At 38.3% G+C, this 21,366-nt stretch overlaps 1 protein-coding gene across 5 annotated transcripts in view; it reads left to right on the top strand.

The window, feature by feature from the left end:
* The window catches only part of ROS1 (ROS proto-oncogene 1, receptor tyrosine kinase), a 98,302-nt gene that overhangs the window by 75,713 nt on the left and 1,223 nt on the right, over positions 1 to 21,366 (top strand). For 3 of the 5 annotated variants that reach the window (XM_019741354.2, XM_019741353.2, XM_019741356.2), the window contains 4 exons: positions 5,058 to 5,155; positions 5,376 to 5,579; positions 6,553 to 6,687; positions 12,742 to 12,905. In XM_019741354.2, coding sequence (XP_019596913.2) covers positions 5,058 to 5,155; positions 5,376 to 5,579; positions 6,553 to 6,687; positions 12,742 to 12,905 — 601 coding nt within the window. The other 2 variants (XR_012496723.1, XM_074333485.1) reach the window with 2 other exon arrangements.

Below are 21,366 nucleotides of genomic sequence, written 5' to 3'. Positions count from 1 at the left end.
TTGGTTTTCATTTCTATTGAAGTACACAGCGTATGGCTGAAAAATTAAATATATGACAAGGTTTATAGTATTTTTCATTATCTCATCCCATGCTGTATCTGATCCCCACATCCCAGGCGTCTACATGTTTCTTCTGATACCTCCAGGTTCCTAAATAAATACTCTGCTCATATGGTACATTGATTTTTTAATCTTGGGGGAAATCTATTGACTGCCTACTATGAAAGATAAAGATTTATCTCTCAGACTCATTTATCAGGCCAAACCCCACCAGCTCTACACACAGGAAAACTTTGTTTCCTCCTTCCTCTGACAGTACCACAATTCTCATTTAAATCAGTATTGCAGGTTTACATTACTATAACAACTCAATTATTATTTGTAGCTAAGTTACTCAAATGCCATGATTGTTTTTTATCCCTTAACCTAGTTGAATAAATGTCTCCTTTTTTTCCCATTTGCTTAGTTTTGTGTATACCCAAACTTCCTGACAGAATTGTAACACTTTTCTCAATATGGTTAAATATATCAGATAATCCAGCACTCAACCATTTTTTTTTTTGGCGGGGGCACTTCCCTTCTGGGTTCAGTACGGGAGCATATCTACACAGCTGTTATCCTAGGGGTTTCCTTCACGTTTACCCTGGTGATTTCCATGTTGGACCTTTGTTCCCTCTATTCCATGACTTCTTTGTTCTCTTTTAGAAAAGAGATAGCATGCATGTGGGGCAAAAAATATTTCTTTTTTCCCCCCTTTCTCTTTTTTGAGAAAATGTCCTTTATTCTTCCCTCACACTAGATTCATAACTTGGCTGATTCTAGGTTGAAAACCCCTTTTCCTCAAAAATAAATGCACTATATCTCTGTTTTCTAGCTTCTACAATTGCCTTTAAGAGGTCTTATGTCATTCTGATTCCTGGACTTAGTATGATCAGTGATCTGCTTTCTATCCTCCTCTTTGGAAAGTTTTAGGAACTTCTTATCTGTGGTAATTTTTAACCGTCTCAGCACTCAGCTTGTAAAATCATCCCCTTCATTTCTGGGATTTTTTTTTTTTCATATTATTTCTTTGATAATCAATAAAACTCTTTGTTCCCTCTATTTCCTTGTTCTAGAAATCCTATTGAATAATGGACCATTTTGTTTTATCCTTTTGTTTTATTAGTTGTTCCTATTTTCCAACTCTTTGTCCTTTTGCTCTCAATTCTGGTAGATTTTGTCAATCTTTTTATAGAACTTAAAATTTTAATTTTACACAAAATTTTTCTCATATGTTGACCACATCTTAAAATAATTTTCTTTTTTTTTCATACATGCAAAATCTTCTCTTATTTTTCCTAGGATACTAATTGTAATTTTTTAAGTATTTGATTTGCTTCCTGCGTTGTCCTGATTTCCTTTCTTCTTTGTTCTGAGGTCTGTTTGTTAATGTGAGAAGATTTTATCAAGATTTGTTAATTTGTGGCTGGTCTTCATATTTAATAGTGAGGCCTAAGGTGCTGACTTTGGAACCTGTGTTTCTGGGGCAACTTCCTTTTGGTTGTCAGGTGGGACCCTACTGTTCCATGGGGGCTGGCCTGATGACAATATTTGGATGTCTTCCCTGACATATGCCAGTTTCACCAGAGAGGAATCTGCTGGTCTCCTGACTGGGCAATAAAGCCTGAGCCTCAGTTCAGGGAGTCAGGCTGGAGAAGGGATTTGGAGGCCTCAAGGCTTAGTATGTGGACGCTCATTTAGATCCCCTCTCCGTTTTCAGCACAGTGGCTTAACATGATTGGTGTCTTTGGACGTGGTGAAGTTCTGGTTCTGTGTGTGTGTGTGTGTGTGTGTGTGTGTGTATGTGTGTGTGTTCTGAAGAGGAATGTTTCCGGCTGCAGTGGGAAGATCTAGGATCTAATTAGCCCTTAAAATAAAACCCCTGCAACTAAAGATTGAAAATGGCGACGGGGCTTGGAGCTGAGCTGTGCCCTCCACAACTAGATTGAGGGACAACTGCCTAGAGAAACACACTGTCCCCCAATATTCCCCAATAAGATTAAAAAAATAATAGTAATAAATAAATAAACTTCTAAACATTCCTCTTGCTTTCAGTCCTGCCCCTCACCCCTGCATTCAGAGATACTTGCTCCCTCCAATTCCAGAGCCTTTATGGGGCTCTAAAGTGAGAACAACTTCATTCTTGCCTTCTCCCTCTGGTCAGCTTTCATCTCTCTTGGCTCTGCCAAATTCCCATTCCTCCATCTGCTTTCCCTCTTCCAAAATGTTTTGTGTGCTATATCTATTCTCGTGATCTATTTGCCCTTGTGAGATTATACAAATTCCCCCTCTACTGTCATTTTAGTAAGATTTGTGGAGAGAGTAGAACCAAAAATGTATCAATCCCCCATCTTTAATAAAGTTTATCCGTAGATTTTTTTAAAGGTTTTTTGGAGGAGAGAAGAGAGGATGAGATAGACTGGAAGAAAACATGAATCTGCTTCTTCCAGATTATTCTTATTTCTCTAGGGTCCTAATGGTTATAATGATTAGTTCTCAAGTGCACTTCACTTGTTCCACTGCCTTTCCTGCCAGCTGCCCCAGACCTCTTCTGTGTCTCGTTTCCCTGCCTCCAGCCTTATAGGACAGTGTGCTGTTAGGTGCCGAGTGCTGGAATTAAGGTCTAGGCCCCTAGTGGAATACCTCAGACTCTGAGCCCCCATCATGCTGAGTTCATTTGGGGCCACCATCTCTCCTCAGAGCATGCTCAGAAGAGGCAGTGTTCCAGAAGAGCTACCACGTGTCCTTCTCCCATCACTACGCTCAGACTGTTTTGTTAGGGTTGAATGCATAGAAATTGACTGCAACTAGGCCCACAAACCTTAGTCTAGTCCTTCATTCTCAGGGTCTCAGTTTCTGTATCTGTAAAATAGGATATTAAATCAAAAACTTCCGCAGGCTCCTGTTAGCTTTGATCTTCTACAATTTTATTAAGATAATGAAAAATTAAAAACAAACAAACCAAGCTATTAAAATAATACAAATACATATCCAGAAACAATTTAATTCATCAGATATTTGCTGGGTGTGTATGGTACGTGGTGAAGGATGTGGCTCTTGCTTTCAAGGAACTCTCCACATGGTAGGGAGGTAAGTCACATTTGTGGTGGAAAGTGGGAGGGCCTACTAAAGTGGAGTGGAGAATATACTACTGAAGCATAGAGGAGAGAGAGAAGATCTCCAGCTGAGGAGTCCTGGGAAGTCTTTGTGGAGGAGACATAACCAAGGTGGGAGACATAACAGTCTCTGAAACAACAGCCACATGAGTCGTGAAAGGCTTTGATTGGGGAGAGACCTGGAGGGAGGTTTAATATGTCTGGAGGGTTTACCAAAAGATGATAGATGATAGCCCAGGGCAGCATCTGGAGGCAAGGAAGGCCAGCAAGGGGTGGTGAGGTGTCCCAACAAGTTGTCACGGAGGCTGTCAAGAGCAAGCGATAGAGATCCAGGCAGGCAGGTAGCATTATGAAAATCTGTCAGTAGGAACAGGACACTAGCTGCTAGACTGAAGTTTAAGAGCAGGGTTCTCTGTGAAGAGAATCTTCACAAGTAGGGTTGGTTTGCCAAGAACAAAACAGACTTTCATTGACAGAGGAACCAGTGCACAGTCAGGATACCCAGCAGGGACTCAGACCAGACTGTGAGACCGGCATCTTGTGGACCTGAGCAGGGCTGCAGGGACTGATTCTGGGGAGGAAGGTCTAGCCTGGTCATCAGGACTTGGTGTGGTTGAGGAGGACCATGGCAGTGTTGAGTCCCAGAGTATCAGGATTCTTTCTACTGGGGGGACAAGACATGAACTTGTTAGGGGAGGCAGAGGGAAGAGCACTTAAGAGCACCCATCTATAAGGAACTGAGGGATTTCAAGGGTGGGAATTATTATAGATGTTTGCTGAAGGATGTGGATGGAAATCAAGAATAAGGAGGGCGTTCCAGGAAACAATGATAGCAGGAATATGGAAAAGAGGTTGAGAAATGCAGAGCAGGTGTAAAAAATGACAAGTGGCCCAGTGTGACAGAAGTGCAGATTGTGAGAACAGAACTATGGGGGGAAAGTGGACGTAATGAGAGGCTGAGGCTGCCATGGAGGCTGTGCTCAGGAATCTGTAACAGATCCTACGGGCAGTGGGTCATAACGGGGTGAGCTAATTAAAGCACAGAAGGCTTGAGACATGGGAGTTTGGGATGAGTCAGATAGAGATGATAAAGGCCTGAACCAGGGTAATTGCAGGGAGATGGCACGGACAGACAGTATGTGAATGTAGCTTCCGGGCAGGAACTTTGAGTTTTTTCCAATTGGTACTAATGAAAACTTCAACTGGCATTTTTCATGTCGAAATCATTGCAGCCAGTATAGGCTCAATTTATTTGTCCTGGCTTTCTTCGGTAAGAGGAGTAATCTGTGACCTTGAAATAGAATCTGTATCGCTAACAATTTATATGGAGCTCATATGAGGAACAAGCTCATTGTCACGACTGATGTTATAGTGTGACATTGGGCCTTGAACTAGCTAGCAGTGATTAAATTATCATTATTACTACTTATGAGAGCAGCTATTGGTTCTTAAGTGCCTTTTATTTGCCAGCCAGACTACATATCTTATCTCAAATCCTACCCAGGCAGGATTATTGTTATTTCTATTTTACCCACGAGAAAGTTGCTGAGTGAAGAAAGCAAAGTGAACAAGTTCACACAAGTAAGTATCAGAACAAAGTTTCACATTTTGTCTGTCTGAACCAATACCCTGAGGTCATTCCAACACAGATCCCCTATTGCCTCGGCTTACTAAATGTGTAGTCTTATTTATGTATATTTGGGTAGAAAGCATATAAATTTAGTTCTTTTCCTCTTTGCTTCAATTCTTATAACCATAACTAAAAATTCCTTCAAAACATCATATGCATGTGTGTACGTGCATATATATGTATCCATTTATATGGCTGTGTGCGTGTGTGTATGTGTTTGTATTTTGTGCAAATTGGAAAAGTGCCTATAATCTTTCTTCCATTTCTTACAGTTTCATGGTCCTTTACTCACCTTGCTTGACCTTGTAGACCTGTGTGTAGATATTTCGAAAGGTTGTGTCTACTTGGGGCAGCTGCACTTCATTCACAGGTACAGTGAATATCCTGGATACAAGGTTCTTATGGATATTGGCACAATAACATCTGTAGTTTGAGTGAAACATACAAGAAAATTAAATATTTTCATTCCTTCAAAATAGCAATAATTTCTGTAAAAAGAATCTCTCTTCTCTCCAGACCTACTAGTGTTACTTGTCTGATCTCTGGAACTTTATTATTATTATTGTTATTAAATAGAGCTTCTGCCATAGGGATCTGGCAGCTCGGAATTGCCTTGTCTCTGTGAAAGACTATAGCAGTCCATCACGGATAGTGAAGATTGGGGACTTTGGACTTGCGAGGGACATCTACAAAAATGATTACTATAGAAAGAGAGGAGAAGGCCTGCTCCCTGTTCGGTGGATGGCTCCAGAAAGCTTGGTAGATGGAATCTTCACTACGCAGTCTGATGTATGGTGAGCTTAACAGGACAAAGAAATGTGGGAACGACCATCCAATGTCATGTAATCTTGTTTTTTATGTGATAAAACAGAAGACCAGAGAGGTTGTGATTTGCCTTAAACTAAAGTGAAAGTTGATGGCTAAAGTGGGATGATTCCTGGGTCTCAGCAATTTACATACCTCACTCCAATCTGTTCTGATCCTTTATCTTACTAGTGTATGTGAAATAGCTACATATACTTCAGGTATTTTATTACTCTCCTGAAATGTAGAGGCTATGACTAAAAAGAATTGATACCTATGAATTAACGTCTAACTGTGTGTCCGAAGACCCACTGTTTGGAGATGTTTGGTCATTAATTTATAAGTAGACTTTAAATCATGAATCTTGAAAAGATTAGGACATTGAGGAGATTTGGACAGCTCTTTATTATTTGAATAGGGCTCCTCAATTTTGCTTGTTGACCACTAACTTTTGATTAGAGTTGCTCAAAATGTAAAGATTTGTTCAATAACGTTTAAGCTGAAATAGCTCTAGGCAAAATTAGGGGTGAGATAAAATTAGTCCTCAGTGCTGCCAGTTTTTATTTGTGCCTTCCCTCTCTACATTTACTAGCACTCAAACTCAGGAGAAACAAAAAAGCTGAAATGTTTCCTTGCTGACCCCTAAGTGTATCTGCATGTTGACACAATCAAAGCCTTAGACAATTTAGGTTCAGCCAGGGAGGAGGAGCAAAGTGTGTGTGCGCGCGCGCTTGCCCACTAAACCTCCCTGTCACCTTTGAAGTGTTGCTTAGTATGCAGTTGCTTGTTCTACTTTTTCTTGGGGTCAACTTGCTTTTAAGTTTCCCATTTGCCTTTTATGGGGCCAATAACGTCGATCACAAAGTAAACCCCCATAGCCCCAGGAATATTAGGTGGAGAAAACTACTATAAACATGATGTTTATCATAAGTATAACTAAAGCAAACTCTCTAATATCATTAGGTCTTTTGGAATTCTGATTTGGGAGATTTTAACTCTTGGTCATCAGCCTTATCCAGCTCATTCCAACCTTGATGTTTTAAACTATGTGCAAACAGGAGGGAGACTGGAGCCACCGAGAAATTGTCCTGATGCTCTGTAAGTTAATTATGTTAACATAAGGACCCCAAAACAAAAACATGTGCACATGCAATTGGTATGGTATTTTAAAATAATAAATGGAATTTATATATTTGTATATCCTACATAAAATATAAATTGATTGTCACACTTAATTTACTAAATATGTAATGGTTCCATATATATATACATATATAATTATACACACACACACACATATATATATATATATATATATATATATATATATATATATATACATATTTATAGTCTCTGGGATATGTACAGGGAGGTTATATATATATATATATATATATATATATGACATACACATACCTGAATAAGTTTGGTGACAGTGCCTAATTTTGTTTCTGAAATTATACACACATACACATATATATATATATATATATATATATATATATGTGTGTGTGTGTGTGTGTGTGTGTGTGTGTGTGTATAATTTCAGAAACAAAATTGGAAGAGTAGAATATATTTATACTCCTGGTTAAGTGTATTCTAATAAATAAATAAAAGCTCTTTGTGCGTGTGTGTGTGTGTGTGTGTGTGTGTGTTGTTTTATTTTGGAAGACCTGATTTGACTAATATCTTAATCTGCAAATTAAAAGATTCTGTTAAGTAGGAATATAGTGTTTAAAAGTTGGATTGCAGTTGTTGATACAGCTAATATAGCTAATATTGTGATATAGTTCTACTAAAAACAATATAGGTTGTTATCTGTTTATGAACTTAACATGAAGGGACTAAGTATTAGTGACTCTATCAAACTGATCCTAGTCACTATTAAATTCTACTAAATTTGTGATTCTCAAAAAGTGCGTGGTTTTGATCTCTTTTAAAAAGAAAAGCAAGCCAAGTTATTTTGCTGAGTATTAATCTACCTTTCTGTGAAGAACCTCAGCAGAAATATTAAGTCCTGAAACTTTTTCCAAGAGGTGTTTTACCCAAGAAGTTTCTAAAAGAACATACAAGCAACAAGTATAGACTCCTCTATTATGTGCATGATACCACGCTAAGGATTGTATGGTATACAGAGCTGTTTAAACTGGGGCCATGGCTCTTCAGCATCTCAGAATGTATTTTGAAAGAAAAGACACACACATGGAGCAGCTGGATAACAAGCCAACACGTAATAAAGTGCTAAACTGTGTGGTACAGACAAGTGCAAAAGGAATTAGCAGTATGCGGATACACACCATGGTTGTGCTGCCTTGACTGTGCTGTGTTATTTAGAGGACTATTCAGACTGGAGCCAAAAGATGATTAAGAACTGGGCACCTTGGTTGGGTGTTCTACTGGTGAATGTTTTTGTATTATTTAAATCTTCCAGCTAGAAAAAAATTTGAATCACTTTTTGTGTTTTAGCTTTTATAGTCTCTGGGATATTTACAGGGAGGTCATATATATATATATATATATATATATATATATATATATATATATATATGTGTATATATGACATACACATACCTGAATAAGTTTGGTGACAGTGCCTAAAAATATTATTCAAATATTTTGGGCATGATGGAAAAACTCCTGTAAGTTAAGTATAAGAAATTATACAAAATTTGAAAGGGCTTGAGGGGAAAACGCCAACATACCTAAGTGTGAAATACATTTTTATTAAATAATTAGCAAACTAATCACTATTTTGCATCTCTATAATTTTATCTTGAATAATGATTCAGTTGGCTATATTATTGCTCTAATTTTATAAAAATATAGTTTCCATGAAACCAAAGTTTTCTATTGTTGGTTTTGAAGTTCATTTGAACATCAGTAATTAAAAAGTAAACAAAATTTCCATCCCTCTCTCCAAGTGCTGTATGACTCTCAGAGCCCCAGGAGGGGTTAACTCATTGCCAACCAGGAAAATAAGCTGTGCTAGGAAATGGAGCTCTGAGCCATGCCATTCAATCTGGCCACAGCCTTAAGTTGTCATGATAAAGATTAACTACTCTCCTTAGAGAACAGAGGGAACTGGTTTTTATTTGAAGCAGTTCTCTGAGATCACAGGCCCAGCTTAGAGAGTTGAAAGTCTGCACTGAGCCATGCTTCACCTTCTATTCACTGCTTAAATTCTCAGCACCTGGATGCACTCTGGGTCAGGTGAGCCCATAGGTGGATACACTGTGCTCAGCTATTAATGGAATGCGGGAGTTCAGAGCATTCCTCCCTTCTTTCCATAGCCTGGGATGTGTGGTGCAAAGTCCAGTCCTCAGTAGTCTCTTCGGCTTTCAGTTTGCACAACAACCACACCACTCCTGAGAAGCAATGGGATCAAAGGGCAATCTACTTCAAGTGAGAGCTCTTTGGGGTTCTCTGACAGACATAGTGGAAACTGGAATGACTGGAAAGTCTCTCAAATGGAGGGAGCAACAATGGGAGAAAATGAGGCTCACCATCTTATTTTTACCCCTTTAACATATGTGCACCTAGATAGCAAGTGAGTCTCTCCAGGGTTGGCATAATACGTAAGGGAGTTTTTAAAATCTGTACTTTATATGCTTTGTTTAAATACCTGTAGAAACTCACCTCCTTAATTCTGAAAGATGCCATGGAGTTTTCATCTGTTGAATGTTAACTGCTTTATGAATTCAAGGACTTTACTCAGAGACACTAATAATGAACATGATTAATGAGTCTCGTGTTATTTTAAAAAAAAAAGGCAAAGGGGGGTAAAGCGTTGGCATGGTGAATGAAGGAATTTGAACCTGAACACTTAGCTACATGAGATGTTTCAAGTATCATGAGTGTGTATCTGTTTAGAGCTGGAAGAACCAGCCCATGTAAATTTTGACAAAAGTGAAATATCTGTAAGTTTATTTAGAGTAATATGCTGGAATATGTGTAACTGTAAGTTTGTGCAAGTATCTAATGCATTATATTGAATTGTGACAAGTGCGTATTTGTACAGAAAGAACCCTATGCCAAAGGAATAGCTAATTTACCTTAAAGTTATAAGAAATGCATTTTTTAGGATTAAATTCTTAAAAGCTTCTTCATTTTATTTCACTGCCAGCTTAATGCCTTTTTCTTTTTAAGATTTTATTGGGGAAGGGGAATAGGACTCCACTGGGGAACAGTGTGCACCCCCAGGCCCCTTCTCCAAGTCAAGTTGCTGTCCTTTCAATCTTAGTTGTGGAGGGTGCCATTCAGCTTCAAGTTGCTGTCCCATCAGTCCCAGCTGTGGAGGGTGCAGCTCAGCTCCAGGTCTAGTTGTTATTGTTAGTTGCAGGGGGCGCAGCCCACCATCCCTTGCGGGAGTCAAACCGGCAACCTTCTAGTTGAGAGGATGTGCTCCAACCAACTGAGCCATCCGGGAGCTCAGCAGCAGCTCAGCTAAAGGTGCCTTGTTCAATCTTAGTTGCAGGGGGTGCTGCCCACCATCCCTTGCGGGCCTTGAGGACTCGAACTGGCAACCTTGTGGTTGAGAGCCCACTGGCCCATGCGGGAATTGAACCGGCAGCCCTCAGAGTCAGGAGCATGGAGCTCCAACCGCCTGAGCCACCAGGCCGGACCCTCAATGCCTTTTAAGAACCAAGTTGTACTCTCTACTTTTAAATGACTGTTGCTTTATTGATATAGTGCCTATATTCTCAATCTAGGGCAATTTATGCTCTCATTTGTCCCTGGATGGTTAGACAGAAAGGTTTTCTATGTTTTTGCCATCAGAAAATTAAGAATAATAATTAGACTCAAATTAAGCCTCTGTAGATGAAAAAAATAGGAATATTAGCTTAAATAAATTACATAGATTAAGCAAGAGGTTGAACTTTTAGTGGGTAGTGTGAAGAAGTGAGGTGTAGAGTGGCTATGTGGCAACTAAAGATGGCTTCTCTCTCCTCCCTCCCTCTCCTCCTCCCCCTCCTCCCTACCTTCTTCATTCTAGTTTTTTCTTTCTCTCCTTCTAAATAATCTCCATTAAGTGTCTTAAAATCCTTTGCAGAATGAGGCAGGTTATAAATAAATAAAATAAGTAAAAATTTCATAATTGACATATGACAAGTCTTGAGAGAGCCTATCTATTCTCTGGCAATATCTTTGAATCATGGCTTTTTTTTTTCTAGAAAGGATATGCTTCTTGTGGAGAATTATACTTTACTTTCTCCTTTCACCTCCTAAGACAATGCTTAATCATCAAGATTCTACTTGAACTACTACTTAAAAGGTTTAACTATTTAATGTTTAATTTCAAATCTAATCATCATTCATTGGGATCTTTGTGTCATCCCTGAGTCTAAATGCCACAGGTTATAAAAAATAAATTTAAAAGATTGGATTCTTAGCTACAATTTTAATTTTTTTAAAATAGAGCCAAATTTGGTACTCTATATCTAGAATGTAATTTCCTTGTCATATATATGAAAAGTCATTAGACCAATACTGGAAAATAGGCCAATATCAGGTTTCCCTACAGTATTCTGATATTGAATACTAGTAAATCTGATTGAGGTGTTTGTGAGAAAATAAAAGAGATAGAAGTGGAATTTGCATGCCACATTATAATGGAATAAAGATTATAATTCCTAAAATAAATACTAGCTACATATTTTAAATACAATACCCATAGTGATTCCTGAATTGTTGTCACCTAGTGACTGAATATATTCTTGCTCTAGCTCCATTGCCTTTATTTAAGTCCAAACCACCATTATCTCTCACCTAGTCTTCTTTAACAACTTCATTGCTTCCCCAACTTGCCCCTCTACAATCCATTTTCCACGTATATCAGCTAGAATACTCCTTTAAAAATATGAAGATCGTGCCTGCTTAAATACTTTCAGCAGCTTCCCATTGTAGTGTCATAAAATCCAGCTCCTAGCCTGGTCTACGAGACCTGAGTGATCTCGCCTTCCTCCTCTGACCTCATCTCTTATACTCTCCCTCTCAATGACTGCTCTTCAGCCACATTGGCTTTCTCTCAGGTTCCAAAATGTGCCAAGCTCCTTCCAAATTTAGAAATTTACACATGCTTTTCCCTCTTCTAGTATGTTCCTTGACTCTCATCCCCACCCTACTCCCATGACTAGCATCTTATTTTCCCACAAGGTTCTTTGGCTTAAATGTGTCTTCCACAGAGGGGCCTTCTGTGAACAACTTACCAAAAATGTTCCATCTTTATGAGGTTTCACATTTGTCTTCTTTAGCACTTTTTTAGAACTTACAATTTGCAATTGTAAATTTATCTGTTGATATACTATTACTAATATTTTAAAATACTTCCCAATTTATGTTTCTTTATCAGCTTCTCTCTCCCTGCTCCCCCCCCCCCCCATTTGCCTTATAGCTCCAGAAAAATAACAAGAGAGAGCAGGTACTTGACCTTTTAAGTAAATCAGTAGACTTGAAAATCAAGTCTGGAGGAGAGAGAGTTATCTAGCCTCTAGTTCCTTGTTAGTGTATTAAATGCCAACTTTGAGTGACTAGGACCTACAATTCTGTATAAGGATGACTTAATTTTTTAAAAGAGGAAGTGAATAGAAGCCCCACTCCTTCTAAGCCCTGAGAAGTGGAAGAAGAAGAGACCTTGACAGATAGAGGCAGGAGGGTGATGATCTTGTTTATTTAGGTCCTGCACCCTCCCCTGTAGGCTGCAGTCAGATTAAGTGTGGACAATGTCAAGGGCATGGAGCAATTGCCCACCCCTCCATGTGTGGGAGGATGGCAAGGAGATCGCTGAATAGGGAATCCCCACATTGACCTGGAGATGCAGCATCATGAAGAAGGCAGACTGTCGTGTCAAGACAGTGAGCATCTATCTTGAACTTTCAAGCCTCCTTTGTTTCCCAAATGGTGTGAACGTTTTGTTGAAAGTTAGAGATTAGGCCCAGGAGCAGCCGGTGGGCACGCAGCCGAAACAGGAAGGGATTTCCTGGGCCTTGTCAGCAGATACAGGGTGGGGTGCAGTCTCAGAGAAGGCTATGGCTAGGGAGAGGAAAGGGAAGACCAGTTCAGTGGAGAAAAGGTAAAGAGATCCAGACTGCAATGGTTGCCTAATGATATCCAATCACCACTTATGCTTTCGTGTCTGTCTACCCACATATCCAGGTGGAATTTAATGACCCAGTGCTGGGCCCAAGAACCTGACCAAAGACCTACTTTCCATAAAATTCAAGACCAGCTTCAGTTATTCAAAAGTATTTCCTTGACTAGTATTTCTCAATGCAGAGAAGAAGCAAACCCCAGTGGAGTCATAAATGAAGGCTTTGAAGGTAAGTTTGATTCTTTACTGGTTTACTCTCCAGTGTGAACTGAGCAAAGTTTAAATGGGTTATATACAGAAGACATTTTACAGGGGTAAGAATAATAATATACTGACACCATCCTTGTAACAGTTAAGAGTCTATTGTAATCTTCTTTGAAAATAATTTTGATCTGTGTACTAACTTAAAAAAAAGAGAATAATAGTATGTCCCCTGGGTTTATAATCTCAGATAGTAAGAAAGAGAATTAATATGCCAGACTACACTCGTATTTTCATGAGGTCTGTTCTCCTCTTGCTCCACCCCTCACACCAGTTTGGACCTCAGCTGCAGAGTTATTATACACTCTTAGTTTATGGTCCATTATTATCATTGGTCTGTGCAGGGCTTCTCTTTTATTTTGTTTGTTTATTTATTCCCTTTATCTCTATATTTCTCTCTTACTTTCTCCCTTCCCCTGCCAGGCAAACATTCTAATGTTTTTAATGTGTATCTTTGTATTTGTATGTCTTCCTACAAAATGTACATTGTATGTACAGATGCTATTGTGTTATGCAGTGATTCTTTCTTTTTTCATTAAGCACTATGTTCTTACGAGTCATCCATGTTGCTATGTGTACATCTAACCCATCTAACCCGTTGCTTCTAACTGCTGAACATTTTTGCTATGATGGTTGTAGTGGGTGAGACCTTGCTACAGTCTAGTCTGATTCCACAAATTTAGTATTTTAGTGAATAAGAGAATAATCTTCAGGAGCCAATCTACTGTGATGGACAGACTAAGCCTTGTAGTTCTATAAAGAATACGAAACAGAATTAAAACACAGTAGTCACTTAATTCATTTCCAAAATCAGATTTACAATACATTTGCCTGATTGGCTACAGAGAAATGAATTTTAAAATGATCCTTTCTGGCTGCTTTAGAAGTCCTTCCTGTTATTAGACATTCACAAGACCCTTAGTTTTGTTTTTGTTTTTTAAATGCAAGAACTTAGAAATAAACCTGGCAAGATGGATTAAGACTCAGAATCACTCAGAAATTAGGCCTCTTGGTCTTTGCAGTGATTGGCTGATGGTTGTGTGTGGTCATTTCTCTACTGTAGCCCACGGTGAGGCCTTCACCTTGAGTGATGCACTTGACTAATAGCAGGGGAAAATAAGAAGCCCAAGGATAAATATCTGCTTGCCTTGTTTGCAGTGCTTCTGACTACATATTTGGAATAACTTTGGATCCATGGCATGAATGGAGATGAGACTCTGATCATGTGACTTCTTTAACATAAATAGCTAAGTGACAAATTGGAAAGGGCTCTGTTTTCCTTGAGCACACATTATAATCCTCCTCAGATAAGCCTTGTTAATGGTCTCACATTGGCTCCACCTGCCTTCTAGTCATGGAAGTGAGCTGATTCTACTAAGAGTGCCAAGGGCCAAGCCCTTAGGAGTTATAACTGCCACTTCAACCCCACAGGATAAGGGAAAACAAACCTGTAAGCCATTCTAGATACAATCAAGTCCTTCTCATTTTCTAAATATTTAATTAATGCAATTCTCTAAATGAAATTTTGTTAAAAACTGTTTTCAATTATTTCAACTGGTAGTTATTGACTTTTGTCCAAGACATAGTATTAAGCGCCTGAATTTAATGTGTTCCACTGGGCTGCTTTAAAGAAAAAAATAGAGTCGAGGATATATTTTTACCCTTGAGAAACTAAAGTCAGTTTCTTTAATTTTGTATGTAAGTTTTAATAGTGAGCTCTGCTTCTACTGGTGATTTTGAAAGTTGTGCTTATCATAAGACTCTGTCCCTAGCCACAGGAAAGGTAGATGTCACCACTTCACTATTGAGTAACACTGTTTTGCTCAAGCCATTCAAGTCTGCTCTTGTTTGGCCTGGTTCTTATTTTCATAACCTGATGTATGGAAACTTTAGAGGAACCACAATCTGGGGTGCTTTGCCAATATGTAAAATAAAATCTTTTTTTCCTAACATAGATTAATTTAACAGTAACTGGGTTGAGTTGAATGTGTACAAATCTCAAAGGCAACCAGAATTGGTTTTGCTTACCTGGCATTGAAAGCATGTTTCTCTTAACTAACTCACTGCTCTTATCTCTAGAAAGCCACACTTAACTGATATGACTCTAATTCAGATTTGTTTGTGAATATGATTTTGTAGACCTTATGAAATTAAACAGTCATTATTTAAATGTTTAAAAAACGTTTTTGTGTTATCTTGTATCAACCATAAAAGTGATTCCTGATTCCTTTCTGATTTTCCATCTAACTTTTCCAGTAATTAATATCAGTAACAGTCTTGCTATATTATTTATAACTGTGTCTGAAGATCTTTATTATAAAATAATTTGTATTTATTGTTTAAAAAACACAAAATTATGTTAGCAGAGTAAAAATAAAAGTCTCCTGTTTCTTCCCTATCCTCACTTCCTAGAGCTAGCCAGAATGTGCAATTTGGTTACATGTTTCTAAGTGTTTTACATGCATATGCCATTTACAGAAATGGTCATTTGTGTATCTTTGTATATATACTGGCTGGATTTAGAGATAAAATTGAAGTAATCTAGAGGAATGAGTGGATTGTAGATTCTTTGGTCAGTTTTCCACTATTTTTTTCCTTACAAAGGAGCTTATTTTTAAAGATTTGGTGAGCAGATGATTTTATACTATATCTTCTGTCAGAGGCTAGGAGGCATTCCGTGTTGCCATTGAAAGGGAATCCGTGTTCTGTTTGTGTCCAGAGGAAGGATGCTGAATCCATACTGTGTAATACCGTGTTTCCCCCAAAATAAGACCTAGCCGGACAATCAGTTCTAATGTGTCTTTTGGAGCAAAAATTAGTATAAGACCTGGTATTGTATTATATTATTTTATATTAATTATATTATATTATATTGTACCCAGTCTTATGTTATATTTTAGAAGACCCAGTCTTATATTATAGTAAAATAAGACCGGGTCTTATATTAATTTTTGCTCCAAAAGACACATTAGAGCTGATTGGCTGGCTAGGTCTTATTTTTGGGGAAACACAGTAGAGGGAGAGTCAATAAAAGCCATGGTAACTTCTAAGCAGAATTCTGCAGGGAGGTGAGAAAAAATAGTATTTCAGGCTAGAAGGAGCAGTATGTAGAAAGGCAGGGAGTAATAGAGAATGGAGTGTGCACAGAACTGCATGTAGTTTATCATCAATGTCGGGGGAAATGACAAGTGATGAAATTGGAGACAGAGTGGTTACACTAGTCAGGTAAGAAATGAAAATTGATGAGAGCTGAGTTAATGAATGGTAACAGGTATAGAGAGAAAGAAATTAAGCCCAGAATTACCACAGACGTAGGTGCTGCAGGATGCGGCATCTAATTGGGTGAAGAAGAGTGAGGAGATAACCGTGAATCCCAGTGATTTGAGAAGCTAGGGGAAAAGTAGAGCTCCTTCCAAAGATGGGGCAATAGGAGGAGGAATAGCCTTGCCCATGTTTGATTTCAGCATCGTGGGTTCAGGATGTGTAGAGAATCCCAGTATTCAATTGAAAGGTCTGTCCTGTAAATATACGAATAGGTAATTGAATTCAAGGGTATAGATGAAATCATTGAGGTAGACTGTATAGAATAAGAAGAGAAGTGAACAGTGGCTGGCACCAGAGGACAGCCAGTATAGGAGGGAATAACAAAGAAATATGGAGGGCATAGAGAGGAGGAGCCAGAAAGGAAAGAGAAAAGCCTTAAGAAAGTATTGTCATGGAAACCCAAAAAGGAGAGTGATCAAATGCTGCAGAAGAAGAGTTCCAAAGGGATGCTAAGACTTTATAGTTGACTTATATTCTATATTTAAATTTAATTCTTTGCTCATAGAATCCTTTCCTTCTAATATGTGCAGACATTTTATTAAACATCACAGAGGCTGTCATAATGGGTGTTAGAGGGCCTGAGAGCTCAGCTTGCCTTAGTCTCTACTGGAAGTCTCCATAAACCCTTGAGAAAATCTTTTACCATGTTGCATTACCTAGTTCATCTATGAGGCTGAGCTAAGTAATAAGCGATGGTTACAGTAAATATACAGAACAAGACTCTCTTTGTAAATGGCTTTTAATTGCAATCATAGTTAGTTTTATTTTAGCACTTTTTTCTGTGCCACTCACTGGGCTGTGTGAGTAAACTCATTAAATCCTCACAATAGCCCTATGAAGTGGATAGTTTTATTATCACATTCTCCAGATGAGAAGCCTGAAGTTCAGCAACTTGCCCATGGGCATACTGCTGAGGTGGTGTTGGAGTTTGGCTCTATTCTAGAGCTTGTGCTCTCAGCCTTCACAGAGGCATGGCTGGGGTAAGAAAACTGCCACCATACTCTCCCCAGTTTGTTATCAGTTGTGTGCTGCACAGCTAGGTATAGTGAAAAACATTATTCATGGCCTATTAGAAAAGTTACACCAATTTGTCCTGGTTATATCAAATTTATTTAGGTGCCAAGTTTTGGCAGACTGAATTAAAAGTCTAAATAGTGTTCAAAAACATGGAGAAGCAGACATAGATATGCAGAATAATGATGCAGGAAGAGTTTAACAGGGAATATAACCACATTTTGATGATTTAGATAGAAACAAGCAATTCTGTGCCATGAAAGACATGTAATTTCAGTAAAAGGGAAATTCTCATTCTGTTACTTACAATGAATGTAATTTCTGACGTTAAGGAATAGTAAGAGATATGGAAATCACTAAAAATTTTGATAATTGAGACATGACTAAACCAAAGTGGCAGAGAAAAGAGAAGAAATAGAATGAAAGGTACAATCTGCATATTTGAAAAGGATGCAAGTCATGAAACAGTCCCTTCAAGGGAAGTCTAAACTTAATTACCCTTTTAATAAAAGAGAATGTGTTTAATAATTGTTGGCTGCTTTGCAGACCTGCGGGCATGTTTAGCAAAAGTAGTGAAGTGTCGGTCTTCACTGTTATTGTTGGAGCTATATAAGAAGATAAGAAAGCCACGGGAAGGGCTTTTTTGAAAAAAATAATAATAATAAAGGGCATTAGAATTGCAGAGAGCAATAATACCCTGTCTATCCCATGGTCCTACTGACCTAATGGGGTGGAGAAGGAATAGAGAAGGAAGATTAGTAACATATCTGGGCATCTAGTAAAAATATCCCTGTGACTTCATCCAAACATTTGTGTAAACATCACCTCATCAGTCCCAGAGAGTTCCACAGGAAACAAATCTAAATGCTCCTCTGCTGTTCTAAACATAGCCAGTCAGCCGGCATATGTCTCGTCTGTTAATACCCTGTCTTACTTGGAAGTCTTTATTTTAATATTTCCCTCTTAAAGAGAGGGTTGCTGAGTGTGTGCTGCTGTTGTTCAGAATCTCTGCTTTAACGCCTGACCTGCAGGTTTTCTATTCAGTAGTTTTTAAACAAAAACAAACACCCCCCCCCCCCATCTCTTTATGCAATAAGAAGATGTACTAATTGCTGAAAGTTTGCCAGGGTCAAGTTACTAAATATTGCTCTAAGTACCATGAACCAATGAAGCAGTTAGATAATGATTTTTCTTTGACATACAGTGCCAGAATTTGTAAAAAAAAAAACACAAAAAGCATTTATTTGCCTTATATAAAAGTTCTTTTCAAATAACTCAACAACAGGCCAAAAAAATTAAAATCCTGTTTCATTAGAAAGTTTCCCAATATGTTATTTAATGGGATAAAAATATGGCAGTGAAGCAGCCAGTAACATGAATAATTAGACCTATATCATAGGTTTAAGTATTTATTGAAATTTTAAACTTTTCTTTACCCTAATTTCTTTAAGCCCTTTAGGAACAGCCTAATTTCCTCAATAATCTGGGCCACTGGACTATTTAAAGTTAAATATCTTATTTCTTTCACTTTTTGATATTTTCTATCGCTATTATCATACATAGTGAATTATTCTTATGAGTTTCTCAATGGCTATTAATACATATTGACAATAGTCATAACATTTAGATCCTTCTGTAGATATTCGCCACGTAGGCACTAACCAAACATGGCATCTGATACAGTTATTTCTATGGGGGAGATATTTTACAACACTGTCCGACTATTCATGTGGTTTGAAATGTGCTATAACAATGTTTGAACAAGGAAGACGAACATGAAACGCTGCCAAAGAACTTGTGAGCCTGCAGCTGGGCCATCCTGTTTGTCAGCGGGACAGTGGGTAGGGGCGGGTGTATGCTACAGAAATGAGCTCCTGATAATACAGAGTAGAGATAGCAGTTCATATGTTCTTCTAATAAGGTAAGCTTTGTGTCAGGTTTGGAACTTGGTAAATAGGTAGATCCATTAGATTCCACTGGGAAAAATAGGTACAGTGATGCTTCCCTTAGTCCTTTGAAATTATTTCGTTTTCCCCACATTTCAATTGAAATTCATTCCAAACAAACCCAACCTGGGTGTAGATCAAGCTGAGTGCCGGGGGTGGGCAGCCCAGTCGGTGTCATCCACACCATTGGATATTCTCATGCTGGAAGGATGAGGAGGAAAAAGGGAAAGACCATCGTCTTATCTACTGAACTGTTTCTGATTTTTCAAATATATTTTATGAAAGGATAGTAATATTTCTGATCATAATTTTTTATCCCTGTACTAATACCCCAAGATTGGAAAATATGGATAAAAAACAATTCCCACAATATACATTTGTGTATTCATCTTACATTGCGTTGTGTATTTCTCTTTTTGATTACCTAGAATTTTTTGAAATATTTCAGAAATTCTGCTATTAGGTTTCAACAAGGATTCTTATACTTTTGCATGTAAGGAAGTTAGCCTTGAAGTAGGGAAAGACAAAATAATATGAGCGCAATTTTGTGGAAGGTAATTACTCTCTGGCTGCCCATTTTTCTGCTGCCACCCCGATGCCATATGCATGTGTGTCTGAGTCTGTGCTGCTCCTGGACTCCTGTAGGGCACACTGCCCACCCACGTGGGTCCTCCTCACACAGCACAGCAACTCCACCTTCCCCTTGAGGGTGAATGCTTGTGAGGACACAGGCTCAAGCCAGACAATCTAGATTCAAATTCCGGCTGTGTGACCTTGGGCAAATTATATAACCCCTCTGTGCCTCAATTTCATCATCTATTAAATGAGGATAATACTTAAGTATTAAGGATAATGCTTAATCCCGGGGGTGCCAAAAAAATGTATACAAGTGGACACTTTGGTCAATGTTGCTCCAGCAGTAGTTTGCCGTAATCAAAAGTGTCTGGATGCTGATGGTAACCACTTTGAGCACCTCTTGTAATTGCAGAAGTCAAACGTGACTTGTGTTCATCTTTTATTATAGGTATATATTGAATATTACAATTTCAATACAGTTTTCCTTTCTTAAAATGTGTATACATTGTTTTTGGCACCCTCTATAGAAGAATGGGTTAATATATGCATATAGCTTAGAATAGTGCCTGACACATAGTAAGTACTGTGTAAGTGTTAACAACAATTATTATTACATTTCATGTCATTTTCCTTCTACCTCAGTCTTACCATCAATACTTGCCAAGCCTGTGTCCATTCCCTGTCAGCCTTTTGAGGTCATAAGCAAGCTAGTTTTAAATTTGCCAATTAGTGTTAATGGTTTCATGTGCTACTTGTCCCAGGGAGATGGCTGAGGAGGGCCAGCCACCTTGGATGCCTAGCTGTCCCTCAATTCAATTAGCATGCTCCGCCTCGGGACTCCACTTCTTACTGTTTTCTCCCCCTGGAATCTTCTTCCTAAGATAGCCACATGGCACATTCTCTCACTTAATTCAGGTCTCTACTTGAATTTTACCTCATTAAAGAGGATTTTGCCAATGCCTCATATAAAATAGCAGCCGCTCCACCATTACTTTCTTTTTCCCTCATACTGCTTATCACCACCTGACATAGATTTAGTTATTCACTCATTTGTTGTCTGTCTCCCCCCATTAGAATGTAAACCTCAAAGAACAAACTAGTTTGTTTCATTCATCTCTGTGCCATCAATACCCAGAACACAGCCTGGCATATACTAGGCATTCAATAAATATTATCTTAATAAATGACTAAATTACTTAATCTAGCGGTAGATATTTCAGCTACAGTGGCAAGATGGAAGGATAAGCACTTTAGACAAAAAGGACTCCTATGACCACTTAATTTCTATCACAAAGGAATTAATTTCTTCATCTGTTATGGAAGAATCAATTAGCTCTGTGCTCTCACCACATTTTATGTACTCCTTTATTATAGCACACAACACCTCCTATGGTATTATATCTGCTCCTCTATTAAACTGCAATAGCCTCAAGGACAGGGAACATGTCTTATTTATCTTTGTATTCCCCGTTGTATTGCCTTAACTGTCCTTATAAATATTTGCTGAACCAATGTTTAAGGTTGGTGTTGTTATAATTCTCAGCCTGTTTATCACACATAAAGGAAATC

The sequence above is a fragment of the Rhinolophus sinicus genome, linkage group LG05, assembly GCF_036562045.2.
Source record: "Rhinolophus sinicus isolate RSC01 linkage group LG05, ASM3656204v1, whole genome shotgun sequence".
In the NCBI taxonomy this organism is placed as follows: domain Eukaryota; kingdom Metazoa; phylum Chordata; class Mammalia; order Chiroptera; family Rhinolophidae; genus Rhinolophus; species Rhinolophus sinicus.
The sequence above is the reverse complement of the archived record's forward strand: the minus strand, read 5'-3'. Positions and strand labels throughout refer to the sequence as shown.